The sequence below is a fragment of the Bos javanicus genome, chromosome 21, assembly GCF_032452875.1.
Source record: "Bos javanicus breed banteng chromosome 21, ARS-OSU_banteng_1.0, whole genome shotgun sequence".
NCBI lineage: Eukaryota > Metazoa > Chordata > Mammalia > Artiodactyla > Bovidae > Bos > Bos javanicus.
Genome location: NC_083888.1, coordinates 57073750 through 57098113, shown reverse-complemented (window position 1 = coordinate 57098113; position 24364 = coordinate 57073750). Strand labels below are relative to the sequence as shown.

General features: G+C 55.5%; 1 protein-coding gene and 1 long non-coding RNA gene across 3 annotated transcripts in view; one reads left to right on the top strand and one right to left on the bottom strand.

Annotated features, from left to right (window-relative positions):
• Positions 1-24364, top strand: part of ITPK1 (inositol-tetrakisphosphate 1-kinase) — a 161531-nt gene that overhangs the window by 84964 nt on the left and 52203 nt on the right. For both annotated transcript variants that reach the window (XM_061395143.1, XM_061395142.1), the window contains exon 3: positions 12383-12508. In XM_061395143.1, coding sequence (XP_061251127.1) covers positions 12383-12508 — 126 coding nt within the window. The remainder of the gene's footprint in view (positions 1-12382; positions 12509-24364) is intronic.
• Positions 8604-10688, bottom strand: LOC133234512 (uncharacterized). The gene is made up of 2 exons (XR_009732163.1): positions 9880-10688; positions 8604-9085 (listed from the first exon to the last, which is right to left on the bottom strand). It is a non-coding gene; the product is annotated as an uncharacterized LOC133234512 (long non-coding RNA).

The following is a 24364-nucleotide window of genomic DNA, read 5'->3' as shown; positions in this document are numbered from 1 at the left end:
ATCTTTTTTCTTTACTGAGAGGATTGGGGTGTTACATGGCGAACTGGTGGGGACCAATAGCCCACAAGCAAGGAATTTATTTATTAAAGGCTATAGTCCCTCCCAAGCCTCTCTTTTGAGAGGATACTGTTTCCGGTTAGGAAACCGAGTGGGATCTCGGAGGACAATGGTGACTGGTTCAGCTTGGTGGGCTCGTCCAGGAATCCCCTGGTCCCACACCTGGGGGTTAATTTTGTCTTCCCATAGTTTTTGGTCCCTCTCTATTGAAGGTGTAATGGGTTCTTCAGTAGTAACCAGGAGCTGTAGAGCTCTAGGGGCTGAAAAGCTTCCCATCACAAGGGTGGTCCCCAGTTTAGTGAGTATATCTCTTCCCAATAAGGGGGTAGGACACTCAGGGACCACCAGAAACTGGTGGGAAAATATTTGTCCATCCCAGCAACAAAGAAGTGCTCGGGTGAATCTTTTAGTAGTTGCTTTTCCTGTAGCACCCAAAATGGTACAGGTTTGGGAGGAGAAGGCTTGATCCAGGAGATCAAGACAGAGTAGGTAGCCCCTGTGTCAACCAAGAAATTCTCGGACCTACCTGCCATATCCAGTTACACCCTTGGCTCCAGCCCCGTGATGGTTATCTGTGACAGGCGGGCTGGCTGGAGCGGGCCGCTTCAGTCCTCTTGAACCATCGTGAGGGTAGGCTTGGCGCTTGACCTTGAGGCTCTTGGGTCCCGAGGGCAGAGTGCTGCCCAGTGTCCCAGTTGATGGCATTTGTGACAAGCCATTCTAGGAGACTTGTCTCGGTTTGGACACTCTTTGGCCCAGTGCCCCGCCTGTCTACAGATCAGGCATCTGTCTCGTGCCTTGTCCCTCAAGGACTTGGGGTTTGCCATAGGGCTTCTCTGGAGGGCGGCCAGCATCTGGGCATGCCTTGTCTCTTTCTTTCTCTCCTTCTCCTGGGCCTTGGCCTCCTTCTCCTGTTCTCTGTTATAAAAGGTATTGGTGGCCGTCTGGACCATCTCATCTAAAGAGGCAGCAGAGTCCTGCTGTTGTAGCTGCTGTAACTTAATTCTGATATCTGATGCACATTGGGACAGGAATTTGTCCTTTAAAATCACCCGTCCCTCGTAAGAGTCTAAGTCCAGGTTGGTAAACTTTTGGAGTGCCTCTTTTAGCCTCTCCAGAAAGGCAATGGGGTTCTCATTGGGCTCCTGAGTTATTGCTGAGACTGGGCACAGTCCCACAAGTAATAGGCTTTTTTATGTTTCCATGGGTGGACTTCCTTAGGGGTGAGTCTTTCTGAAGCTTATCCTACCCAGAACGGTTGCAACCTGAGAGCCAGGCATCCCCGGGTCAGGGTGCAGATCCCCAGGCAGGTTGAGGCGTGACAGCCTCCTAGAGATCGAATCCCCGGGCAGGTCAAGGCGTGACGGCCTCCTGAGGATTGGGTCCCTGGGCAGGTCGAGGTGTGACGACCTCCTGGGACCCCTGGGACTAGAGGATCCCCGAGCAGGTTGAGACGTGACAACCTTTTGAAGACCGATCCCTAGGCAGGTCAAGGCGTGATGACCTCCTGGGACCCCCGGACTGGAGTTTGGTCATCCCCAAGATCTCCAGTGTGACCAGTATTGGGTAGGATTAGGGGGTTGGATATTATAGAGTATTTCCCTCCCAAGGCCAACTATTTTCTGGTTGTCTCTCCAGAAGATTGTAGAGGCAAACTTGTGGGTCTGGATGGGGCTTAGGAAAAGAGTATTAAATAGGAGGGAAGGGGGCAGAGCACAACCTTTGAAAGAATGACATAGCACAAGGGTATAATGTAAACCAGTTAAAATCAGTTGGGTCCAAGATGACAAGTCAAATTCAAGTAAACCTTAATCCCCAATCTGTAAGTCGACAGACACACCCAGAGGTGGCAGGACAGCTCCGAGGCACAAGGTCAAAAGAGGGAGGAGTGGGTGGTTCCCCAATGGCTGGGATGATCCTTTCACTCATTAGCATGTGAATTCTATCCCCTCACAAAACCTAGCCAGGCCTAATACCATGGCCCTTGCCCTCGGCAATGGTTCACACCCTGAAGGGTGGCTTCTCTTTGGATCCTAACAAACCTACCTCTTATCGCTTTGTCTCTCAATGAATTTTTGCAATGAGGCATCAGAGCCTGAGTTTCATTAGTTTTGGCCGGGCTTGAGTCCTGGGAGAGAGCTGAAGGACAGGAGGAAAAAGCAGTGGGAAAAACGTGCCAAGGAATCCCCTTCATAGCCTGCTGGAAAATTTGCTAAATATCTGACCGGTGCTCACAGTTTCATTGGTCTGATCCTTGGCACAGAGAAGAGAAAGGACAGAAGAACCCCCACCGGCTTGTGTAACAGCTACTGGGGCTCAGCAGATAGCGCCTTTGGGACATGCTGAGGAGTAGCCTCTCCAGAGTCCCTCAGTTGTGCCCCTGCCGCCCGCCTGTTCGAGGGAGGTTCGAGGAAACAAGAAATGAGAGATTGTAAAGGTCCCTCCAGCCATAGGAGCGAGGACCTCTTACCTTAACCAGAGGTCTTCTGGAATCTGAGACTGGGCCGCGTGAGCTTTCTGCTGAGTTCGTTTTTCGCTGTCCCGGTTTCCAGCAAGATGGGCCTTCCCCTGAGCTGGGTTTCTTTGCCTTCTGCTTCTAGCACGGGAGCTTCGCTGAGTTGGGCTCCTGCTGTGCTTGGCCTCTTCCACGCAGAGGTTGTTTCAGCCAGGTTATATCCGAGTCACGGCACCATAGATGTCACGCGAGTGTATGTTCCTCGGTTCTTTGTCTTGTCACAACAAAGATTTGGAGCAACAGACATTAAAGCCCACAGCGCGTCACAGCTCTCGGGTCTTGGACAAACCGTGCTACAGCTCTTAGGCAAATCAGTGTTAAGCTCTATTTTACTTAGAAGATAGCAGGAGAGTGAGAGAGAGAGAGAAAGAAAACAGCACACGCATGCGGGAGAGAGGGTCCGTGAGAAAGCGCTTTGGCTCCTCCTTTTATGTGTTTTTTCCTCCACCTGGGCCTGCCCTATGCAAATTGGGCTTAGCCAGGAGTGCTGTGTGTTCTGTTTGTTCTGCCTGAAGTCTTCACTCTGGTCCTCGGACCTTTCTTTGACCTTCCTTGTCTTTTAGCCACCGCCATTTTGGACTCCTTTTCCCTATTCTACCTACCTAACAGATTGTTGAGGGTCAGTGTCTGGTGACTAGCTTCCCCGTGGTGCTAGTGTTAACCCACCTGCCAGTACAGGAGACACAAGAGACACAGGTTCCATCCCTGGGAAGATATCTTGGAGAAGGGAATGGCTTCCCACTCCAGTATTCTTGCCTGGAGAATCCCATGGACAGGGAAGCCTGATGGGCTAGAGTCCAGGGGGTCGCAAAGAGTCGGACACGACTGAAGTGTCTTAGCAGGCACATGTCTGATGACTCTAATACTATATTCTACTTGGCTGTAGACAGACACCCTGAGGCAGGGACCCTCTGGATGCTCATGGTCTGCTGGTGGGGGAGGGGCATGCAGGACTCAAGCCTGGGAAGCCATTGTGGGTGGCTGAGGGGCGGCTCCTCCTCTGCGCTCTTGTGTTGTGGGTGGAGACCGGCCTCTCCAGACCCCCCTGCTAGCCTGGCTGAGAACACAGCTGCGGTAAGCCCTAGGGCCTCCTGGGCTCCCTGTGGAGGCCGGGCCTCCCCTCTGGAGGGTGCAAGTCCTAGCATTATGAACTGCGTGTCTGCAGCGTGTTCCTGAGGCCACTTGGGACTTCAGCGGGGACTTTGATTGGGGCTTCCAGTGAGCCCTGTGGAACACTGCCTCCCTGAATCCAATGTAGGCATAATATACTTGGGGCCTTTGGGGGTCCCACCCCCTGCCATGGGGGACAGAGGCTAAAAACAGAACAAAGGTGGTGGCTGTGGGGAAAGGAGCACGTAAGTTTGGGGTCAGAAGTCCCTTGGGCCTGCCCCCCACTGGCAGTGCCCTTGGGCAGCTCACCTTGCCCCCCACTGTCTCCATTTTCTCCCTGCAGATTGGGGATGACATTGACTTGGAGGGGTGGATATTTAAGTGCTCAATAAACCTCGTGTGAATGGGTGGGTGGGTGGACGGGTGGATGGTCTGAGTCTTTAGCCTCTGGGAAGAATTCCGGCACAGGCTAGCTGGGCTCTGGAACAGGATGCAGTCCCCGACCTCAGCGAGGGTGCACTGGCCGAGAACTCTCTTTCTGCAACTCACCAGGCAGGTAAGTGTCCTGCCTGGTACCCAGGAAAGAGCAACCTGAGCCTGAAGGGCAGTTACCTATTGGTGTCAGAGGAAGAGGGTCCAGCCAGACCTGAGAATGATGGGGGTCTGTAGGCTCCGAGAGCGGAGAAGACTCCAGGAAGGGAGGGCTGACACCGCTTCTCAGGACCATGACTGCCCGAGGGCCTGTGGTGGGCCTGGCATGGCACCAAGGCTGTACCAATACCCTTGTCAAGTGCTGGAGGCAGTGACTTTTCTGGCTCTCTGAAACAAAGTTGACTTGCAAATTCCCAGAACTTTGGAGCTGCACACAAGGGACTTTCATCTTCGGGCTGTTGACTTGAGTGCACCCCTCATCTTCTGGGGGAGAAAGGTTATCCACGCTCTGCCTTAACCAGATGGTGGTTTATTATGTTCATTATTGGAAACCAGCTACTGAGAATTTGGGGCATTGGGTCAGGGAGTTCTGGGGCAGAGGCCGCGGGGGCGACCCGTACTGTGCTTGGCCCAGCCTGCGGTCTTTGGGGATCAGCCCCATGTGACATCTAGCTCCTGACCCCTCTGAAGGCCACTTGGCGCTCCTTCGGGAGGGAGTCACTCTTGCCAGGGAAAGACTGCTTGCCCGTCCAGTTTTGGATCCAGTCCCACCAAGAAGCGCAAACCCGGGCAGCATCCTCCGAGGCCGCGTGCCTTTTTGCAGCCTGTCCCCAAGGCACCAGCTCCAACTTGCCTTTCAGGAGAGCGCTGCTCCTGCCTCCTGGGGCCTTTAAGTGTTGGAGATGGCAGTTCTGTTCCATCTTCAGACTTTGGAGAGTCCAGAGAATAAATTGGGTCTTCTGCCCACTTGCTTTTCATTGGGGCCATTGAGTCAGGACCTCAGTTGAGACAAAAAACTTTTCATCTAGTGACTTCCATCTGAAAACACGCCATCCACATGGCGTGAACTGAGGGAGAAAAGGAACAGAAGGAAAGCCCCAGGGGCCCAGGACACCCTTTGGCTTAGCGGCCAATTGACTTCGGCAGGAGAGAGACCAGGTTCCCATCCAGCTATGATGGGACGACCCTGGACAGCTACTTAACCTGTCTTGTGACCTGGTGTCCTCATGTGCACCTGCTGGGGTCACTGCTTGTTAGCTGGTGCGTGGCCCAAAGTCAGAACTCTTACCATCATTAACAGGGATGGTCCGTTTTAATGTGGCAGCAAATGCATTGAGAAGCCTAATAGGAGCCAGGACAAGTGACCTAGCTTTGCAGAATGCAGATTCTGGTGTATCTTGTAAACAGTGCACGTGTGTTGCATGCTAAGTCACTTCAGTCATGTCTGACTCTCTGCAGCCCCATGGACTGCAGCCCGCCAGGCTCCTCTGTCCATGGGATTCTCTAGGCAAGAATACTGGAGTGGGTTGCCATGTCCTCCTCCAGGAGATCTTCTCGACCCAGGGATTGAACCCAGGTCTTCCACATTGCAGGCAGAGTTTTTACCACTTGAGCCACCAGGGAAGCGCCTTGTTAACAGAACTCAGGCGAGATTTCACTGGGCAGTAATAAAGTAAAGAGTAAGAATAGAGAAACGGAATAGCTGAAGTTTTTGAGTGCCCAATTGTAGGAAAAACACACCTCCTGGGATTCACCTTTACTCTCACACTTCTACGTACTTGCCATGTGTGATGGCAGTTGGCTGGGGGCTTTACCCATACCACATAAACCCGTAACACCAGGCCGGGAGTCCTACAGTTTAACACAGTTTTGACACTGACCACCTGAAGGTGAACATCAGTTCTACAGGTTAAGGACTCAGTCCCATGAGGTCCTCCCCATCCCTGCTCCATTAGATGCCAGTTGCAAGTTTAGATTGATATCTGTGCACATGAGCCATCAGCTGTAAATCACAGGTTCCCACAATCCCCTCCTCTAGTTTGATTAATTTGATGCATTGGCTTCTGGAACTTGGGAAAACAGTTTACTTAGTATTTACCAGCTTATTATAAAGGACTGTGGGAAAGGGTACAGTTGAACATCCAGGTGGAACAGGTGTATCGGGCAAGAGATGTGGGGAAGGGCTTCTGCACCCTCTGGGCAACCCTTTCTCCCAGCTCCTCCTTGTGCTCACCAGCCAGGATGCTCCCTGAACCTGTCCTTGTGGGATTTCCTATGAAGGCTTCATCACAAAGGCATGATCTGTCACTAACTCATTTTCCAGCACCCTCCCCACTCAAGGATAGGGAGTGGGGCTGAAAGTTCCAAGCTTCTAGTCATGCCTTGATTTTTCTGGTGACTCACGCCTATCCAGCCCACCAAGCATTGCCTCATTCAAATAAAAGACATCCGTGTCACCCAGGAAGATCCCATTTGAGGACAAGCCCGTGTGGTCACCCTACTTCAGAACCTGCGTTTTCAGGCTAGCAGCCATAGTCTGGCATGAGTGCACGGCTCCAGCACCCCCGCTCTGTGTCAGGCTCTGTCCTGAGTAATTATACACATTAACTCAGTTCTCACAGCAGCCTGAGGTGGGGACCTGTGAGAGAGACACAGAGCCTAAATAACATGCCAGGCCTCACACAGCTTCACAGGCACTCCTAGAGGACCCGGCCACCGAGCATGGTTGTGGAATAGTACCCACACCTGCCTGACGTCCTCACCAGCTTCACCTGCAGCCTTTGCAGTAGAGAGGGCCATTGCAGCCTGTCTGGCCGTTCAGAGACGCGTAGGTTTTTCTCAGCAGCCCAGGTCTCTGCTAGCATACCTTGCATGTTGCAGCCAGAGAGGATGAGTGGCCCCCAGCATGGGGTGGGGGATGGGAGCCAGTTTTTCCGAGTCCCCAGCCTTCCGATGCACATGCTTCTTTCACATCTAGCTGGTTGTTGATCACATCAGGGAAGCGCGTGTGGGAGTTTGGGAGCAAAGGAAGAGCTGGAAGTACAGCCCAGAGAACCCTCTTCCAGAAAGCTGGAACCCTCTGCCTCTTGTCTCATCTTGGCATCCCTCTACCCCCACCCTTCCACCATCCATGATCTCTCCTGTGGGGACTGCCTTCGGGTAGGCTCACAGACAGCCCCAAACTCTTAGTGGGTTAATGCACTCAAGATTTGCTCATTGATTATACCACAGCTGAATCCTGGTCCCCTAGGCATTGGAATCTTCTACAGGCTCCTCTGCTTCCAGCCCACAGATGAAGCATGAGGGGGGGGGGGCGGTGATGGGCCACCCCCCGCAAGGTGCCAGTCAGCGGTCAGTGCTGTGGGAGAAGCTCTTTCTGCAGAGGTGGTAGCTTAGGGCACCTGAGGCATTTGGAACTGATAGATAAAGGAGAGGGTTTAATGCAGATGGTGCGTCCTGCATCTTTGCAGCTGCCCCTCTACTTGGATTAAACCTTCCTTCCCCTGCCCATCTCTGGAGGTCCCATTCTTCCCTCTCCCTTCCGTGGCTTGGTCTGGACACCTCCTCCTCTGGGAGGCCATTTCAGCCCCCTTCACAGAAAAGAGTCACCCTGCTCCGTGGAAGGTCCCTTCTGGGTCTGTGTTGTTCACTCTGTTCTTTGAAGCTGCCAGTGCGCTTAGCAGATGTCTGCTGAGCTCTTAGGCTTCCTAGTGGCACACTGGTAAAGAATCCACCTGCCAGCACAGGAGACCCGGGCTCAATCCCCGGGTCAGGAAGGTCCCCTGAAGGAGGAAATGGCAACCCACTCCATTATTCTTGCCTGGGAAATCCCATGGACAGAGGAGCCTGGCAGGCTACAGTCCATGCAGTCTCAAAGACTTGGACATAACTTTAGTGACTGAACAACAGCAACAGCCTAGTTCTTGCTTGGGGCCTGGTTCTAGGTCCTGGAGAGGCCAGGTTGCAGCCCTGGTCGTTGGGGAATCTCAGGATCTTGTGGAAGGGACAAAAGGTTAAAGAAACTACTTCGTGCCTGGAAGTTAGGGTGCTATCTTGGAGGGATGTGCATAGCATTTCGGGGACACCGGTGAGATGAAGGAGCCATTAAGCCTTCTTGTTTGGGAAACGAGGAGTTCAGAAGTCTGGAAAAGGATCGAACTTCTATGCTGGGACTTGGGAGACTAGTAAGAGCTCATGTGTGGACCAGAGGCTACAGGTTGTGGGTGCGCACTCCAGGCAGAGGACTCACTGTGGCAGGGGAGCACCGCCCCGTGCAGGTCTGGGGCAGCTGGGGCTGTGTCCAGGGTGAACAGTCCCCCTGAGGCCCTGCGATGAGAGGGCAGGGGACATCTGTGCCTAGTGCACAGGAGGGGCCCAGAAAATACTTGTCAAGTTAACGAGTGATCAAGCTGAAGCAGGAAGTTTTCTAGAGGGCTTAGGTGCCACATCTGTAAATGGAATGTTCTAACTCACAGACCAGTCCTGGAAGTCACAGTTATGACATTCTCATTTTATGAAAGGGGAAACCGAGGCACAGAGGCAGCTGAGCCAGGAGGGGTGTCCAGGTGCCCACCGTTGCATCCTGTCCTCCTCAGCCAGCTGGTGGGCGGGAGGCAAGCGCCCAGCTCCCCTTGGATCACGATGGGGTTGCTTGTTCCCAAGGTCAGAGGTGGCTGTTGGGCCTCTGGGGTCTGCGGGCCTCTGTCCCATCTCCTCCTGGGCCTCCCTCCACCCTCGCCTGCCTCAGCGCCTTCGTCACTGAGGAAACAGTGGGCCCTTGTTTTCTCCGAATCCCGAGCGCTCGCAGAGCACCATCCAGCGCCGGCCTCTCAGGGTGGCGTGACTTGGAAACGTGGCGCCTGCAGCCACTACAGGGGGGCCCTTCCGTCCGGACACCCCGTGACTGGCTGAGGGGGCCCAGTTGGACCCTCTCTGAGGAGGAGGACAGGTCCCCTGGGAGAGTTTCCTTTTCTGTGAGCAGAGTGTGGTCAGAAAAAGTGAATGACACACTTGAAGTGAGTTTACTTCCGCCCTGGCCCCCAGTCCCGCCCCATCTGGGAAAGGAAGCTTCTGAGGTGCCTCCCCCCACCCCCCGACCCCGCTGGTCCCAGGATTCCATTCTCTGCAGCACCCCCCACCCAAGGGCCCCTCTTCTGGGACACCCTCCCTCTGTGAGGGGTCCCCTCTTTTGTGGCACCCCCAGTCCCCTCTGAGGGTCCCCTCCTCTGCAGGGTCCTAGGTTCTCTCCCACGGGTGCCCGGGGCCTGCTGACCAACAGCAGTTTTGGCTGCCCTAGGATCTGAGGGTGCAGCCCCGGAAGACCTTCTCCCCCTTCCCAGCCAGTGGGGAGGGACTGCTGGCTCCTTGGGGTAGACCCCCTCAGGACTGCCAAGGCTCCAGCTCCTTGGGGTAGACCCCCTCAGGGCTGCCAAGGCTCCGGTTCCTTAGGGTAGACCCCCTCAAGGCTGCCAAGGCTCCGGCTCCTTAGGGTAGACCCCCTCAAGGCTGCCAAGGCTCCGGCTCCTTGGGGTAGACCCCCTCAGGGCTTCCGTGGCTCCTCCGGTCCTCTGAGGAAGGCTGGTACAGGAGGGCCTTTTGGAGCCACGGACAGCTCTGCTCGGGCCCCAGCGAGGATGCGGAGCGGGGACTAGCCAGGCCTGACGTGTGTCCAGAGCCGCAGCTCTCGTGAAAGGGTTTCACTGGCACAAAAACTCTTGGAAAATACACAAAGGACAGTGGCCAGCTTCCAAAACTCAGCTGTTTACCTTCAGCAGAGTGGCCGGGAACGCAGGGAGCTTATTTTGCAAACAGCCCACAGTTGTCAGGTCTACAGACCTTGGGTGATGCCGGGCGAGCATGAGCCCGGGGCCTCTCCTGCCCACCTCCTTCCCCAGAGGTGTGGGGACCCTAGAGTCCTCTCAGGGGCTGGCTTCTGTCCCTTCTTGCTGCACAGGAAACATTCTCTCTGGGATGGGGTTTCTGAGGCCTGGGGCGCCCTGCCCAGCCTCCCACGTGACCCAGGCTCTTCCGCCCGTAGCCGTCTCGGTCTGAAAATGTTGGCCTCTTGCTTCGGTGCCTGTCACAGTGGAGCCGCTGGTTACAGGGCAGATGGGCAGCTCTGAGAATGAGCTGTTCCTTGCCCATGTTCCCACTTGCCACTGGCTGCTCTGCCTTCCTTCCAATCCTGTTTTTGTTTTTTTTTTCTTCTTGGGAAGTAGCACTGGATGGAAATTAATAATGAATGTATGGACAGAACTGGAAAGATCCTTGGCATTTCCTGTTTTTATCGAAGGAGAAACTGAGGCCCTGGGACTCTGCTAGGCTTTGGCACAGGCCCCAGGACATGGGCAGCTTGGCTGCAGGCTAAGCCCATCTGTGTTGCTGTTTGTCCAGGTCCCACTGGGTCATTTCCCCACCATGAGGCCTTACCCAGTCATTTTTTCTCCTCGGCTCTTGGGGTCCTGGTCTGTGAAGGTATAGCTGTCACCTCTAGCTCCTGGCCCTCCTGTGAGGACAAGTACCACATCCCTTCCCCATCTAGGAGTCTTGGAAGACGGGCAGCTGCTCAGCTGGTCTGATTTTTGCTGTTTTGTTTTGTACACAGGCTAGAACATCGAGGGATCAGTGTTCTTCAGTATTTTCCTTTTGTGAAGTCCATGAAATTTTTTTTTTTTTTAATAGGGAAAATCCCTTAACATCTTTCCTGGAAGACAATAAAAAAGAGGAGTTAAGGCTATCAACAGGAAAGACCTGGTGCATTCTGAAGCTTTAATGGAAAAAGAGTTTAAATCAGGAAGATGACATAGCATGGGCGGGGTCAAAGGAGCCAGCAGGAGGTGGTGAGGCGCCCCAAAGTGGTGGGGTGTCACCACCCCAGGCCCAAGGGAACGAGGGGAGGGAAGAGCCTAGAGACAGTGGTGGTCTTGGGAGAGGGGCCGCCCTGCTCAAGGGAGATGTTGGGGCCGTGAGGATGGTGGGGACAAGCACCCGGACTCCTGTCCCATCCTCTCTCCCATCTTCTGCTGGTGCCTCCAAAGGGCCAGACGTGGCCAGCAGCCAGAGGGCAAGGCACCCAGGCGGTCGTGGCTCTGGGGCACAGCGCGGGCACGGGACTCGGGCTGGGGGCTGGGTGGCTGGCCCAGCTTCAGTTCTGGCTCTGCTTTCTCCCTGTGAAGTCCTTGGCAGGTTTCAGAAGTCTGTGTTTTCCTCTGTCATGTGTGGAATTGCCTCTCACTGTGTGGCTGGAAAATAAAAAGTAACAAATGGACATAGGTTTTTAGCACCCAGCCTCCCTGGAGCTGTCATCATGATCTCCTCCCTAATGACTTTGAAACAAACAGCCTGGAATCCTGGAGGGAGCCCCACTGGGGGAGTGGGACGGAGGGCAGGGGTGGGGCTGGTGGCCTTCTCTGGCCTCCACGGAGGCCACTCGAGGGGTCAGCCAGGTGATCAGCTGGCGCCGCCGCCTCCAAGAGCACAGCCCTGCAGGTGGTGGCGGCCGCGTGCCAGGCGGTAGACATCTGGCGGCCAGGAAGCGCATTGTCAGGCGGCCCCGGCTGTTGGTAGGTGCTCCCGTCTTGGGGGTCTGGGATGCCGGCTGTCAGCCAGCAGCTCTGGCTCCCCCAGGACCCGATCTTCCAAACCCCATGCTCTTGAAAAAATAAACACGTTCCCCAGTGGAGCAGGGTGAGCCGGGGACTCGGGGACTCCAGGTGGCCCTGCATCCCTCTCTTTGTCATCAAAGGCCAGCCCTGATCCCAGTGTGAAGTGCCAGTGGCCAGCCTCACAGAGCGGTGGCTCTTAGATTCACACAGATCACAGCTTTGCCGAGACCGTGGGTAGTTTCGTGGGGAGAATGTCTGCTTGGATCTCAGTTCAGGTCTGGCCTTGTGACTTCAGTCATTGGACTTGACCTTACCGAAACCTGGTGTCCCCACCCGAGAGGCCCCAGGTGGTGGGGGCAGCTGCAGCATGGCCAGTAAATGCTCTCACAGTGACTCTCGCTTAACCCGTAGCTCCTTGGTCACCCCGACTCCACCTGTGTATCTTTTGTGTCCCAGGCAGCCTGGCACTCGGGGACAGAAGCACAAACACGGGGCCTGCCCTGGAGGAGTTCCAGGGCCTCAGCGAGTCCTGTCCAGTCCTGTCCTGCGAGTGCCGGCCCTCCTCGCGCTCCATGCCCTGGGGACGTGCAGAGAGGATGGGATAGACGAGGCCGCGGGCTCACAAGCTCAAGTTGTTCTTTCTCTCTGTGTCTCCCTCTCTCAGCTGAACCTGAGCCGGCCGATCGAGGAGCAGGGCCCCCTGGACGTCATCATCCACAAGCTGACCGATGTCATCCTCGAAGCTGATCAGAATGACAGCCAGGCCCTGGAGCTGGTGCACAGGTTCCAGGTGCATGGGGGAGGGGGTCAGGGTGGTGGGGAGTGGTGGCTGGGAACGGCTCTGTGCCTCTCTGAAGCCGTGGAGCTGTCCTGCTGGGTTACCGCAGACATGGCTCTGCCTCTGCCAAGACGTGGGCATGTGGTCGGCCCCTTCCCTGCCAGGGTCTCTGTCTTTGGAGGTGAGATGGGCCCGCTTGTCGCCACCCCCGTCTGCCGTCTACCTTTAGAGATATGATTTACTGATCAGGGCGCTGCCCAGTCCAATCATGCCCTTGCCTCCTCCGTGCACACATAGCCACAGCTGCAGGTGCTCTGTTGGCATAGAGGTGGGAACCCTCTTGCCACCCTTGAAGAAAAGGACTCCCCGAGGGTGTTCGAGCTGCAACGGCCGCCCTTGGGCCCCTGAATCCTGCCCCAGTGGAGAAGACCCTCTGCGTGCTCAGGGCTTTGAACCCGCAGGCGCATCTCTGAGCTCCGATCAAGTCTCCCTGGCTCTTCCCTCCTCCCTTCCCCCTGTTCCCCAGTGTCCTGGGCCCTGACCCCACAGTGACCTGCTCGCCGCCTTGAGCGCTGCTGCCGTCGCCCCCACCGACTTGCCCTGTGTTTTCTCTGTTGTGGACAAGAGCGTGATTCATTCCTCAGGAAAGCGGCTTGGGGTCATGAAAAACAAGGTCATGTTATCAGTGAAAAATGCACTTGAGATCCAGGGCCTTCCCAGTGGGAGGGATGCTCGAACCAGCACTTTTCAGAGCGTGATGACTGGAGGGGTGACATTCTGTCCTTCCTTATCAGGACAAAGGGGAATCTCATCGCCACACAGCAGCCATCCTGCTGACAGCAGTTTCTTTTGCCCTTGTGTCCCGGGTTGGTGACCTCAGCCAGCCTCGCTGCCTCCTTGACTGACCATGTCAGACTCCCATGAGCCCCAGGGGCCTGTGTGTGGCCCCGCTGGTGTCCCCTCCCCTCCCGCACGCACCTGCAGAGGCGTGCTGTTCGTAGGTGGTGCCCTGCAGTGACTTTGGCCAGCAGCCTGACATGATCCACTCCCCTACCCTTCTCCCAAAGGGCTGGGGGCCATGGAGAAAGGTATTTGGGCTCCTCCGAAGCCTCAGTTTTCGTATTTGTACAGTGGTGTTCTGAGCAGTGAACAACACGATGCGTGTGAGAGTGCTTCACACAGTGCTCGGGTCCCAGTGAGTGCTTGATTGGAAGGTCAAGGCCAGGGTGAGCATGTGACCTTGAGCCTTCGTCTCCTCTTCTGTGAAATGGGGTTGCTGCTTCTTAGGATGCTATGAGAAGGTTGCTGTGAGCAGTAAGCGCCTGAGTACATAGACGGGTCTGATGTTTGCTGAGTTCTTCCAGCAGCTCCACCACCATCATTACTTTCTTAGATGAAGGACCGCAGCCCCCAGCCCAGCCCATTGCCCTGGGGGGTTACAGAACGACCAGCCCTGGGGGACCTCCCATCCCCTGCTCCCCACAAGCAGACACACAGCCCACAGCCCAGGGCAGGTGGTGCTGAACAGTAAAGGGGAACTGGGTGCCCTGAGTTCCTGTTCTGGAGCGAGCACATCGTGGGGGATGTGGGGACTTGCAGCTTCAAGGGTTTCAGCCACCAGCTGTGTGTCCCGGGGGGTCTCAGCTGGTCTCGGGAGTCTGTCTCACCCAGGGCACACAGAACAGCTGCCCTCAGATGGCTGGGGTGACCTCAGGATAACCTTCCAGCCTGGGTATCTCTGGGATAAGTTTTCACTGCCATCTGTGCTTGAGCATGAAGCGGATATCTGATAAGGCCGGGACGTTTCCTCTTTTGTGAAGAGAACAGTCCTTTGGGGAGAAGGGTGACAGGCCGCGCATCATGCAGGCCCCGAGAGGAGAGGAGACGGGCAGGGGCTGGTGGAGAGGAGGGCTGAGAGGTGCCAGGTGAGGCCGCTCAGCGCCACGGGGCCCGGTGCTATTGGCGCTGCCCTGGGCATCCCACCCTGCACGAGATACGAGGTTCAAGTTCAGAGCCGAGCCGTAGGCTGACATACTTGACCTTGACTATGCCGTTGTTTTCAGACGCCTGTTTTAATGTTTATTCTCAGGACCTGAATGAGGAGGCATGCGGGGAGGGGCCCAGGGCCAGTAGAGGCAGAGGAATGTTCAGACTTCAGAGGCTGGGAAGCAGGGCCCTGGGGCTGGGGTTTGCAACACTGGCCTTTCTGCATTTTGTCGTAAGAAAACAGAGAAAGGTGATGTGGCTCAGAAGGGGCGCAGCTCAAAGGGCCTCCTCCAAAGGCACAGCTCAGGTCCCTGGGGAAGTGGCCTGGGGCTGCATGGGTCAAGATAGATACGTTTCTGAGATGTTTCTGGGCAACTCTAGAGCATTCTGCTCATGGGATGCTCCTACTAAGCCTCCAGGGCCCAGGGATTGAAAGGAATTCTCAGAGCTGAGAGGTTATGCTTTTTTTTTTCTGACTGTCCTTGAGGACAGGTTGGGGACTGGGGGTCTGGGGTTTATACAGATCCCTGAAGCTGGTTGCCATAGAAACCAGCTCCCAAGCTGCTGCCTGCCATCCCCCTCCTTTAAAAAAAAAATAGTGGCCTCAAGAGGGCTCGGCTTGGAGAATCATGGGGATGATTCAGTTGTTTTTCTGTGCCAAGGTTCTCGTGGAGCCGGCAGCCTGGTGCCGCCGAGGCCCTGCCCCGAGATTCAGTTATCAGTGAACCGACCTGGGCAGAGGTCGCTTGGGGGCCGCATCCACATGGACGAGTGGGGTTAGGGTGGTATGAAGGTCCTGGTCCCAGTGCTCAGGGGTCTCCTGGCATCCAGAGCGGCTGCCTCAGGGAAGCAGCGAAAACCGACTCACTGCAGCATCCAGGGCTGGCTGTCAGGTGTCGCGTGGGGCATGGTTCTGCTGCTGCCCTCCTAGAATGGATAGAAGCATTATGGCGAGCAATCATCTTCCTCGGGGCAGGCGACTCCGGCCAGGTAGAGCTTCCTGGGGTTTTCCCTGAATGAGCTTGCGGGAAAGAGGTTTGAGTTTGGACTGTCACCTTTTCTACTCATCTCCATTAGCTGGGAGGGCGTTAAGTCCTTCTGATGGCCCCCAGACCCCCAGTGTGGACTCAAGGACCGCTGTCTCCGCAGCGGCACACTACTACTTGCTGAGCCCATCCACACTCCCACTCTGCCCTCCCAGCCCGGAGGAGAGGTCTGGGCAAGCCAGGAACTGCCTTTGTAGCCCCCTGAGTGATGAGCTAGGAGACACCCCGACCTGGTCCCCGAGGGCCCTGTAATTCTTGATGGGTTGTTCTGGCCAGTCTCTCCATTTGGGGATCTGCTTCAAGCTCCCCTGGTCTCCCCTTTGCTGCCCTTGGTGCCCGTGTGTCTGTGAAGTTGAAGAGCATCTTGGGTGTGGGGCGTGCAGGGCACCCTGGCGGGTCCCTGGGGGCTCCAGGGTGCAGCTGGGAGCAGGCCCGAGGAGGGAGGGGGCTTGGGCTGGCTCGCTGGGCTCTGATGGCTGCATGTGGGCGTGCCCTCGGACCTGGGGACCTGCACGGTGGCAGAGAAGAGTGGAGAGAGCGCATTTCACACCAGGCTGCAGGGCTTAGACTTTGTCCTGCAGGCTGGGGGTGGGAGTGATAAGATCAGATTTAAGTGGAAAGAGAGGCCCTGCTTGGGAGGGGAAATTGCCAGCTCAGGATGAGCTCGGGGTAGTAGGGACCCTGCAGTCATTGGAACCTGGTGGTTTTCTGAGACTGAGAGGGACTCATGCCATCTGAGGCTTAGCACTGCCCCCTCCTCACCCTGGGGGCCCCTCCGTCCTTGGCATGCCTTGCTCAGCCACGACTGGCCAGCCTCTGAGCAGCCTGGGCCAGCACAGCCCACATGCTCCCAGCCATAGACAGCCACCAGTTCCTGCCTCTGTCTCAGTTTTTGCCCATCCAGCCCCCTTCCTCCTCATGCCTGCTCCCAGCTGACCCCCAGAGCCCCTTTCTCCCTCCAGGGGTCCCTGCACCCACCCACACCTGTGACGCTCTCTTTCCCTGTTCTGGACTTTGCTGTTCATGGAATCATATAAGACACCTTCTTTGGGAGCTTCCTGGTGGCCCAGTGGTTAGGACTACTCATTGTTCACGGCCTAGAACACCTCAGAGAGGCTCGTCATGGCTCTTAGTCTCTGCCCCAAAGTGACAGGTGCCCGGGGACTCTTGACAGTTTGGTGGCCACTGGGATCCTCTAGGCCCGTGAGTGCCTGCTGGGATCAGAGGAGTAAGAGCCGCCTATAGGCCCGGGAGCCGAACACGGTGAACAATACCCGGGGCCCTTTTCTTTGAAAACATAAAAAAGGTGCTGAAACACATTCACAGGCATGATGCCCTCAAGACGGGTGCCAGTGCTGAGCGTGTGGAAGCCTTCACCACCCTTACTGTTAGCACCTGGTATGTGAGAGCAGGCGTAAGACCATCTGCCCAGGCGGAGCCTTTAGTGACCCCTGAGTCACATAGGCTTATTATTATTGCTATTAATATTCCTTTTAAATATTTATATAATTTATTTCTTTTAAAGGTATTTTAAAAATAAATCTTTTAAGTTTTTTTTTTTTTTTAATGTGGCCCGTTCTTGTCTTAACCACTGGACTTCCAGGGACGTCCCTGTTATTATTATTATTATTATTCCATGGCAGTAGTACTGCTCTAGCAACCTTATCTGTGACTTTCGGTCCCAGCCAACTTGAGAGCTCTTAACTGTAATTGGAGTCAATTAGACCGTGATTACGAAAGTGTCCCCAAATGGAAGCTGAGCTCTGTGACAGCAGAGCGGAAGAGTGGACTGATTGTAGCGTTAGAGGCAGGGCCGGGTGGTCTTCAGGGGGACTCTGGGTACTGTGCTAGGCTCCACTCTTCACCAGCTGACCCACTGGGGCCTCGGTTGCACCCTGGCCGTACCGGGAAGATGCCAGAACGGCAACAGAAGACGTGACCTGAGAACAGTGTTGCCCAAGCAGAAAGGCTGTTGCTATGAACAGCGGCGATCACCTCTAAGACCCCAGCTCCGCTCTCCTCTGGCCCCTGCGGCTCTGAAATGATTCATAGCTGTGTTGACTCAAAGCCTGTCACCCTCAGACAAGCACCGAGCCACCGCCAGCACGGGACTGTGTACTGTGGGCACCCACTAGAAGTAGCAGAAGCAATAGATTTTACTGTTGGCAGCCTTCTAGTCTGACGAAGAAGATAACATCTGAACCGATCAAAAGTTAAGTGAGTTTCTGTCCATTTTGGGGGCAGCACCTGGTAACCTGTGGACCTTCAGGAGAGGGCTCAGAATAGTAACCCTGAGCACCAGTGAAGGGTTTAGGTGGTCACCATGGAGCCATGGAAGAGGCCACATTTTCTTGAGCACATCCCAAGGGGCCCTCTCGGCCATGGGCATTGCACATCTCATATCTTATTTGGTACTTATATCAATCCATGGGAAAATGGAATTACTTCCCCATTTTTCATGTGAGAAAGCTGAGGCCCAAGGAAGTTATTAAATCACTTGCTTGTAGTCACTGAGGAAGAAGGTAGCTTGTGTTCTTTTCAGAGATGCCTCAGAGGGGCCAAGGCCTGCCCACTGACAGACCCCTGGGGGGTGAGGGCCAGTGATGCCGGGTCACTGTCTGGCCGTGCCAGACTCTGACCCTGCTGGTGCCACCCGATGGTGAAATAAATGTTGGCTGGATGGAGGCCAGGGAGGCAGAGCTGAGTGGATCTGGTGGCCCTGGCCCCAGGACAGGATTCCTGGGGTGGCTGTGAGGTCAGCCTCCCCGTGACAGCTGCCCCAGGTCAGGAGGCCGCTCTTCCCGCGGCGGAGGTGGCCACACAATCTGGCCATTGTGCGCCCAGGCCAGGCCGCCAGGCGGTGGCTGTGAATCGCTCTTTCTGCCCTAGGGAGCGTGGTGCCCTTTGGGGCCGTTAACTGTCTGCAGGGCCTTTCTCTGTGGAGAGGGAGGCCGGCCCTCTAGGGAGACGCTCAACTTTATGACCCTGTTACCTGCCCAAAGCAGAGCTGGACTTTGTACGGCAGGGGAAGGGACACCGCCCCAGGGCCTGAGCTCACTCTGGGAGCTGGCCGCCTTCCCACTGTGTGTGTAGACAGTTTTTCACGGCACAGGGTTGGTGGTTTGCTGGCTTTTAGAACGTTTGCTAATAGTACATTTTCCCCAAATGGTAGGGAAAACTTGTGTACAAGTTTTGTGATGTGTATAAGTGTGTACACGTTTTGTGTTTGTGTACACGTGATGTGATGTACACATCATTTCAGGGTTCCTTAGCTTGGTCCTGTGGGTGTGTTGGGCTCCTGGGTTTTGGGTTTTGGAAATCGAGAACTCTAGCCAAGAGGTTTGTAGTCGGTGGGTTCGTCATTTCAGGAACGTCTATGGCAGGAAGGTCTCTTCCATGCTCCTCCTGGCCTGTGTGGGGCCATGACCTACTGACTTGCTTCTGTGCAACCCGTGTGGTCTGTGTGCCCACGATTAAAGCCTGTGTGGTTTCTTTCAGCTTCGTGTAATAAATCACAAAGCCTCTCACCAGCCAAGAGTGAAGCTGCTCTGGTGGCCACGTGCTGGGGCTGCCGACCTCTGTCCTCTGGGGACGGACAGAGTGGGGCAGGAGGACCTTCCCATGCTGGCTCGGGTCCAGGCCCCTGCCTCAGGCCTCCCACACCCTCTGGCTCCCAGTCCCTGTCCTGGCCTGTATCTCTGTCTCTCCATTGATCCGTGAGATCATTTGTCAAATAACCATTATGTCATTTATTCCACAAGCCTCAATTAAGCACTTATTGTGTGCCAGGAATCTTAAAAGACATCACAGATACAAAAAATAAGACAGTTCAGGTGGACACAACCCCTGTCCGCACAGATCTGTATTTGGTGTGTGTGGCGGGGAGCTTCCCAGGTGCCATTAGTGGTAAAGAACCACCCTGCCAATGCTGGAGACATACGAGACATGGGTTTGATCCCTGGATTGGAAGATTCCCTGAAGAAGGGCACGACCTTCCAATATTCTTGCCTGGAGAATCCCATGGACAGAGGAGCTTAGTGGGCTATAATCCATGACTGAAGCGACTTAGCTTGCACACGTGCGCGCGCTCGTGTGTGTGTGTGTGTGTTGCTATAGGTGAGGCAAGGGTTCATACTAACAAAACATAAGTAAATGGAGGAAAAGTAATATAGTCTCCAATCATGATTAAGTTCTGTGCTGTGTGTGTGCTGAGTTGCTCAGTTGTGTCTGACCCTTTGTGACCCTGTGGACCGTAGCCCGCCGTGCTCCTCTGTCCATGGGATTCTCCAGGCAAGAATACTGGAGTGGATTGCCATGCCCTCCTCCAGCAAATCTTCCTGACCCAGGGATCGAACCTGTGTCTCTTGCATCTCCTGCATTGGCAGGTGGATTCTTTACCACTGTGCCACCTGGGGAAGCCTGTGGCAAGTTCTCAGAAGAAGAAAAATCAAGGCCTGTCATAACCTGGAGATTCTTATCACCTCTCTGAGGAGGTGACACTTGAGCTGGGGCCTAAAAGCCTGGTAAGCAGGGACAGGTTGTGGAGCAGGCCGAGGGGGTGTGTCAGGATGGTACGGGGGCCTGTGGGCCTGGAATAGGCTGGTGCAGCCCAGCACAGTGGCGAGTGAGAGTGTCCAGCCCGGGCCTGCGACTGCCACTGCTCAGGAGAGGGCAGAGATGTGCAGCCGGAAGTGAGACAGTGGTCTGCAGCACCCGGGGTCACTGCCAGGGTCACGGTTGGCAGCCACAGCCGTCTCTGTTCTCCTGCATCCAGAGGCTGGGAAGGCAGCTGAGTGCAGGGGTGAGGGGCCTCCCTGGCCTGAGTGGCCCTGGGTCCCAGAGTTCAGCGGCACCCTGCAAACTCTGCTGTGATTCCAGGCAACTCCTCTGTCTCCCCACTGACAGTGGCATGGGCATCCTAAGTCCTGGCGGTAACCTGGCACACCCAACGGAGCAGGCCAAGGACCCTGCAGGCCTCGGGGAGCCGAGAGTCCGAATCTGGCTGGAGGCTGCAGCCTTGGGTGGGGCGGGCAGAGCCGGCTTTTGGCCTGGTTCCGGGGATGCGGCCCGAGGGCAGGGGCTGCTCCACCGGCTCACCTGAACAGGTGGGTGGAGAAGGCGCACGGGGTTAGGACAGGTGCTTCGGGAGTGAGGGGGCTGCTGCTGAGCTGGGCTGACACCGAGCTCCTGGGGCCAGGCAGCCCCTCTCTGGTGTTCACTGTGCTCAGCTGTGATGCCGCTGGGACCCCCTCCAGTCCCACCAGTGGCCGCTGAGTGGAAATGCCAGCCTGTCCTGGTTGAGAGTCAGCCCCTGGAGAGGTGCCTTCTCCCGGTGGCACCCAGCCATGCACATCCCCCGCTGGTCCCAAAGCTGGTGTGTGGCCGCAGTCTCTGCTTGCTTGAGGGCCTGAGCAGTGCCCTGGCACTGTGACAGGGCATGTGGCTTTGTTCAGGTGCACAGCCTGGCCCGGGCACCTCGCCAGCCTCCCGCAGACGGGAGGTAGAGGACGCCTACAGATTTGGTGCTGAGGTCCAGGGGCAGAAAGAGGGGTATTGTTCTAGTCCGGGGCCTGGGAAGGAGGGGAGAGGGTGTTTGTTGTCTCAGATGGTAAAGTGTTCCGTTTCCTCCCCGCCCTCTCTTCCTCAACATTCAGGGGTTATCCGTTGGTGGGATCGCTTTTCTTCATGGACTTTCCATCAGTTCTGTGAACAGCAATGTCTCTACCATGGGGACCGTGGTTTTCTCTCTGATGGCTGAGCGAGGCGCGTGATGCTGCAGACCGTCTGGGAAGATGACCCAGGGGTGGATGGTTGTGGGTGGCATCTGGCTTTGGGATGGGATGAGGGCCTGTGACCTGGAGGCCACTGGTGGGCACTTGGCACACCCAAGATGTTCAGGCCCATCTCACCCCGTCAGGCAGTCTTCCCCTAGTCCCCCAGCCCCCTCCCCTCTCCCTGTCTAGAAGGGGTTTCCCTCAGCTCTGTCTGTGGCACGGGTCCCGTATAGTTCATCTCTGGATTCTTCCAGTGTCCAGCCCTTTCTGAAACCCTTGTTCTGGGGCTTGTTTCCCAGCAGGGACAGGTGGGGGTTATGGCTGGTGCTCTGTTGCAGGAAGCCTCGTGAACACTCCAGTGTTTCTCCCGCCTTCTCCCCTGGGACCGTGAGTGCTACCAGCCTGTTCATGCTCTGTGGCTCTGGTGGGTTCCTCAGGTGTGGCTTTCCCTGCGTCCTCTCTGTCTGGCTCTCCACCATCTGGCGTAGCTAGCACGTGTGGCAAATTTAAGGAGTTTTTTCCTCCCCCTGCTACCCAGGCATCCAGTCCCCGTCTGGGGGGTGGGGGGCAGCAACCCAGAGCCTTTTCAGGGAGTTCTGTGTTCGGGAGCAAAGGCGGTCATCCCATCCCCTCACAAAGCCATTGTTTTGTGTGGTCTGTTTTGGAAATGATTCTATAGCAGCCCTTCCTTCAGGCTGCCTTATTCTTTTTAATGGCTGCATAGTATTCCATCAAATGGCCTTAAATCCTTTTCTTAACCCATCCTCTACGGCTGGACACTTAGAACGGTTCCCGTCATGTTTTGGAAATGCTGTAGGGAGTAAATATCCTTGACCATATACATCTTTGCGTGCCCATGTGGGGAATTATGTGGGAAAAATACCTAGAAATAGAAATGCTGAGTTTATGTCTTAATTTTGGCTGTTTCCCAATGTCTCTCCATAGAAGTTGCGCCAGCAGCACTCCCACCAAGCAAGTCCTGCCCCTGTTCCACCCTCTGGGAGGTGTTTCTAATCAGTTTCATTTGGCACCAAGTCACAGAGAATCCAAGCGTGCCGGGACCTAGTACTCACCTCCTCATCCTGTTGTTTTTTTCCTGCTGGGCACTCAGGGTCCTGGGAAGGGCAGTGTGTGAGCCAGGCTCACTCAGCCTGCCTGGGCCTTGAACCTGCTCACCTTGCTCCTGTCTAGTACTCGTGTGCACCCAGCCTTTCTCCTCCGTACTCCCTGTGCGAGAAGGGCCTGGCCTCTTGGCCTGAGCTCCCGGGTTTAAATAACGGGTCTGAAGAGCAAAATAGGCTGAGGGGTAAATTGCACCATCGTTTTCCTTTCAGAACCTCTGCCAGGTCACACACAATATTGTGCCAAAGGTCAGGCAGCATCTCGGTTCTTCCTGTCCAGTGAAATCTGGCGCACGTGCCCCCAAGGCCAGCGCTTTGCCTGACACGCTGCCCAGGACACGTCCCTTCCAAGCTCAGCCACTTAGCCTTGCACACCGCTGGACGAGTCACCGCCAAGCTCAGGGCTGGCTCGTCACTCCCCAGCCCAGAACCTGTTGCTTTAGGATCAAGTCCAAACCCCGTGGCTGGTCCGTCTCCAGCTGTCTCTTCCTGCTGTCTTCACGTAGCCTCCCCTTTGAGAGCTCTGTCCACCCAACCACGTGGGCGGCCTCACCCCATGCCTCTGTTTTTGCTGTCTCCTCTGCTTGGAATGTCTTTTCGTGTGTCCCATGCCTGTGACCCTTTGTGGCTCGGCGTCACCGACTTCCAGAAACCCTCTCTCCTCCCCTCTTCCCCTCTCCCCCGTAGCTGGATTACTCCCTCTACCCACATCCCAACATGGCAACACTGCCCTACTCGATTATTATCAGTCACCCCACATCTCTGTCCACTTATGAGCCCCCAGTGAGAGGGGGTGGGATGTGGCTGCTCTGTGGCTGAAGACACCACACACACACACACACACACACACACACACGCTGTCACCCTCCCTGCTCTCCTGCTGTCACACACACACACACACACACACACACACACACACATGCTGTCACCCTCCCTGGTCTCGTGCTGTCACACACACACACACACACACACACACACACACACTGTCACCCTCCCTGCTCTCCTGCTGTCTGGGAGGCCTCAGGCTGGGCGCTCAGACACTTGAGAGCTCTCTGGAATACAAACGAGGTTTCATTAAAACCGAGGCGCCTGCTGATGGGAAGCCCTGCTCTCCCCCGGAGCCATTTGGGAAGAGTTAGAGAAGCAGCAGTGGGTGCAGGGTGTTGTCTAGATGCCCGGCTAGTTTGAGGGGGAATGGAGAGGCAACTGGTGATAGCAGAGAAAAGTCTCGCGGTGTGCGTGGGCTTAGCTGAGCTAGCGGGTGGGCATCTGTCCCCGACCTGGAGCCGTCATCTGTCTGTTGCTCGTGTGCCGTCCCTCTGGCTTTCTGCCCTCTGCTCTGTCCCACGGCCCCAGCGAGCTTGTCCTGTGCAGTCACCATGCTGTGCACAGCTCGAGGGCAGCAGGCCTGGGGCCCCTGTGTACCAGTCTGGCTCCATTCAGTACCTGAAGAGCTGTCTTCTTTGTTTATCACATTGTGGAACCAACGAATCCTAGAACTTAAGAGTCAGAACGGATGTTTTAAATGTTATCCTGACTCTTTGGTTTATAGATGAGAAAACTGAGGTCCAAATAGCTTATGACCTTCAGAAGCATACGTAAAATTAATAGCGATTCTAGGACCTGAACCCAAATTTCTAGACTCTGCCTGTACCTTAACTTTCACAGTGTCTCAGAGTCCTGGTGCTGAGATCAGGACTGTCCCAGTGCTGTGGCTGGCCTGATGGAAGTGGTCTGCCAGTGATTGGAAGGTACAAACCTTGGCTGACTGTCAGGGACAGTCGCATAGGTTGTATACTGCATGCGCAGGTCAGTAGACTGCAAATGAGACTGCGTGACTGGACTTGGCAGTCCATTGTATATTCTGGTATACATGAATATATATATTCTGGTATATTCTGGATGCTGCCACAACCTTCTCTTGGCTCCTGGGAGCCCACT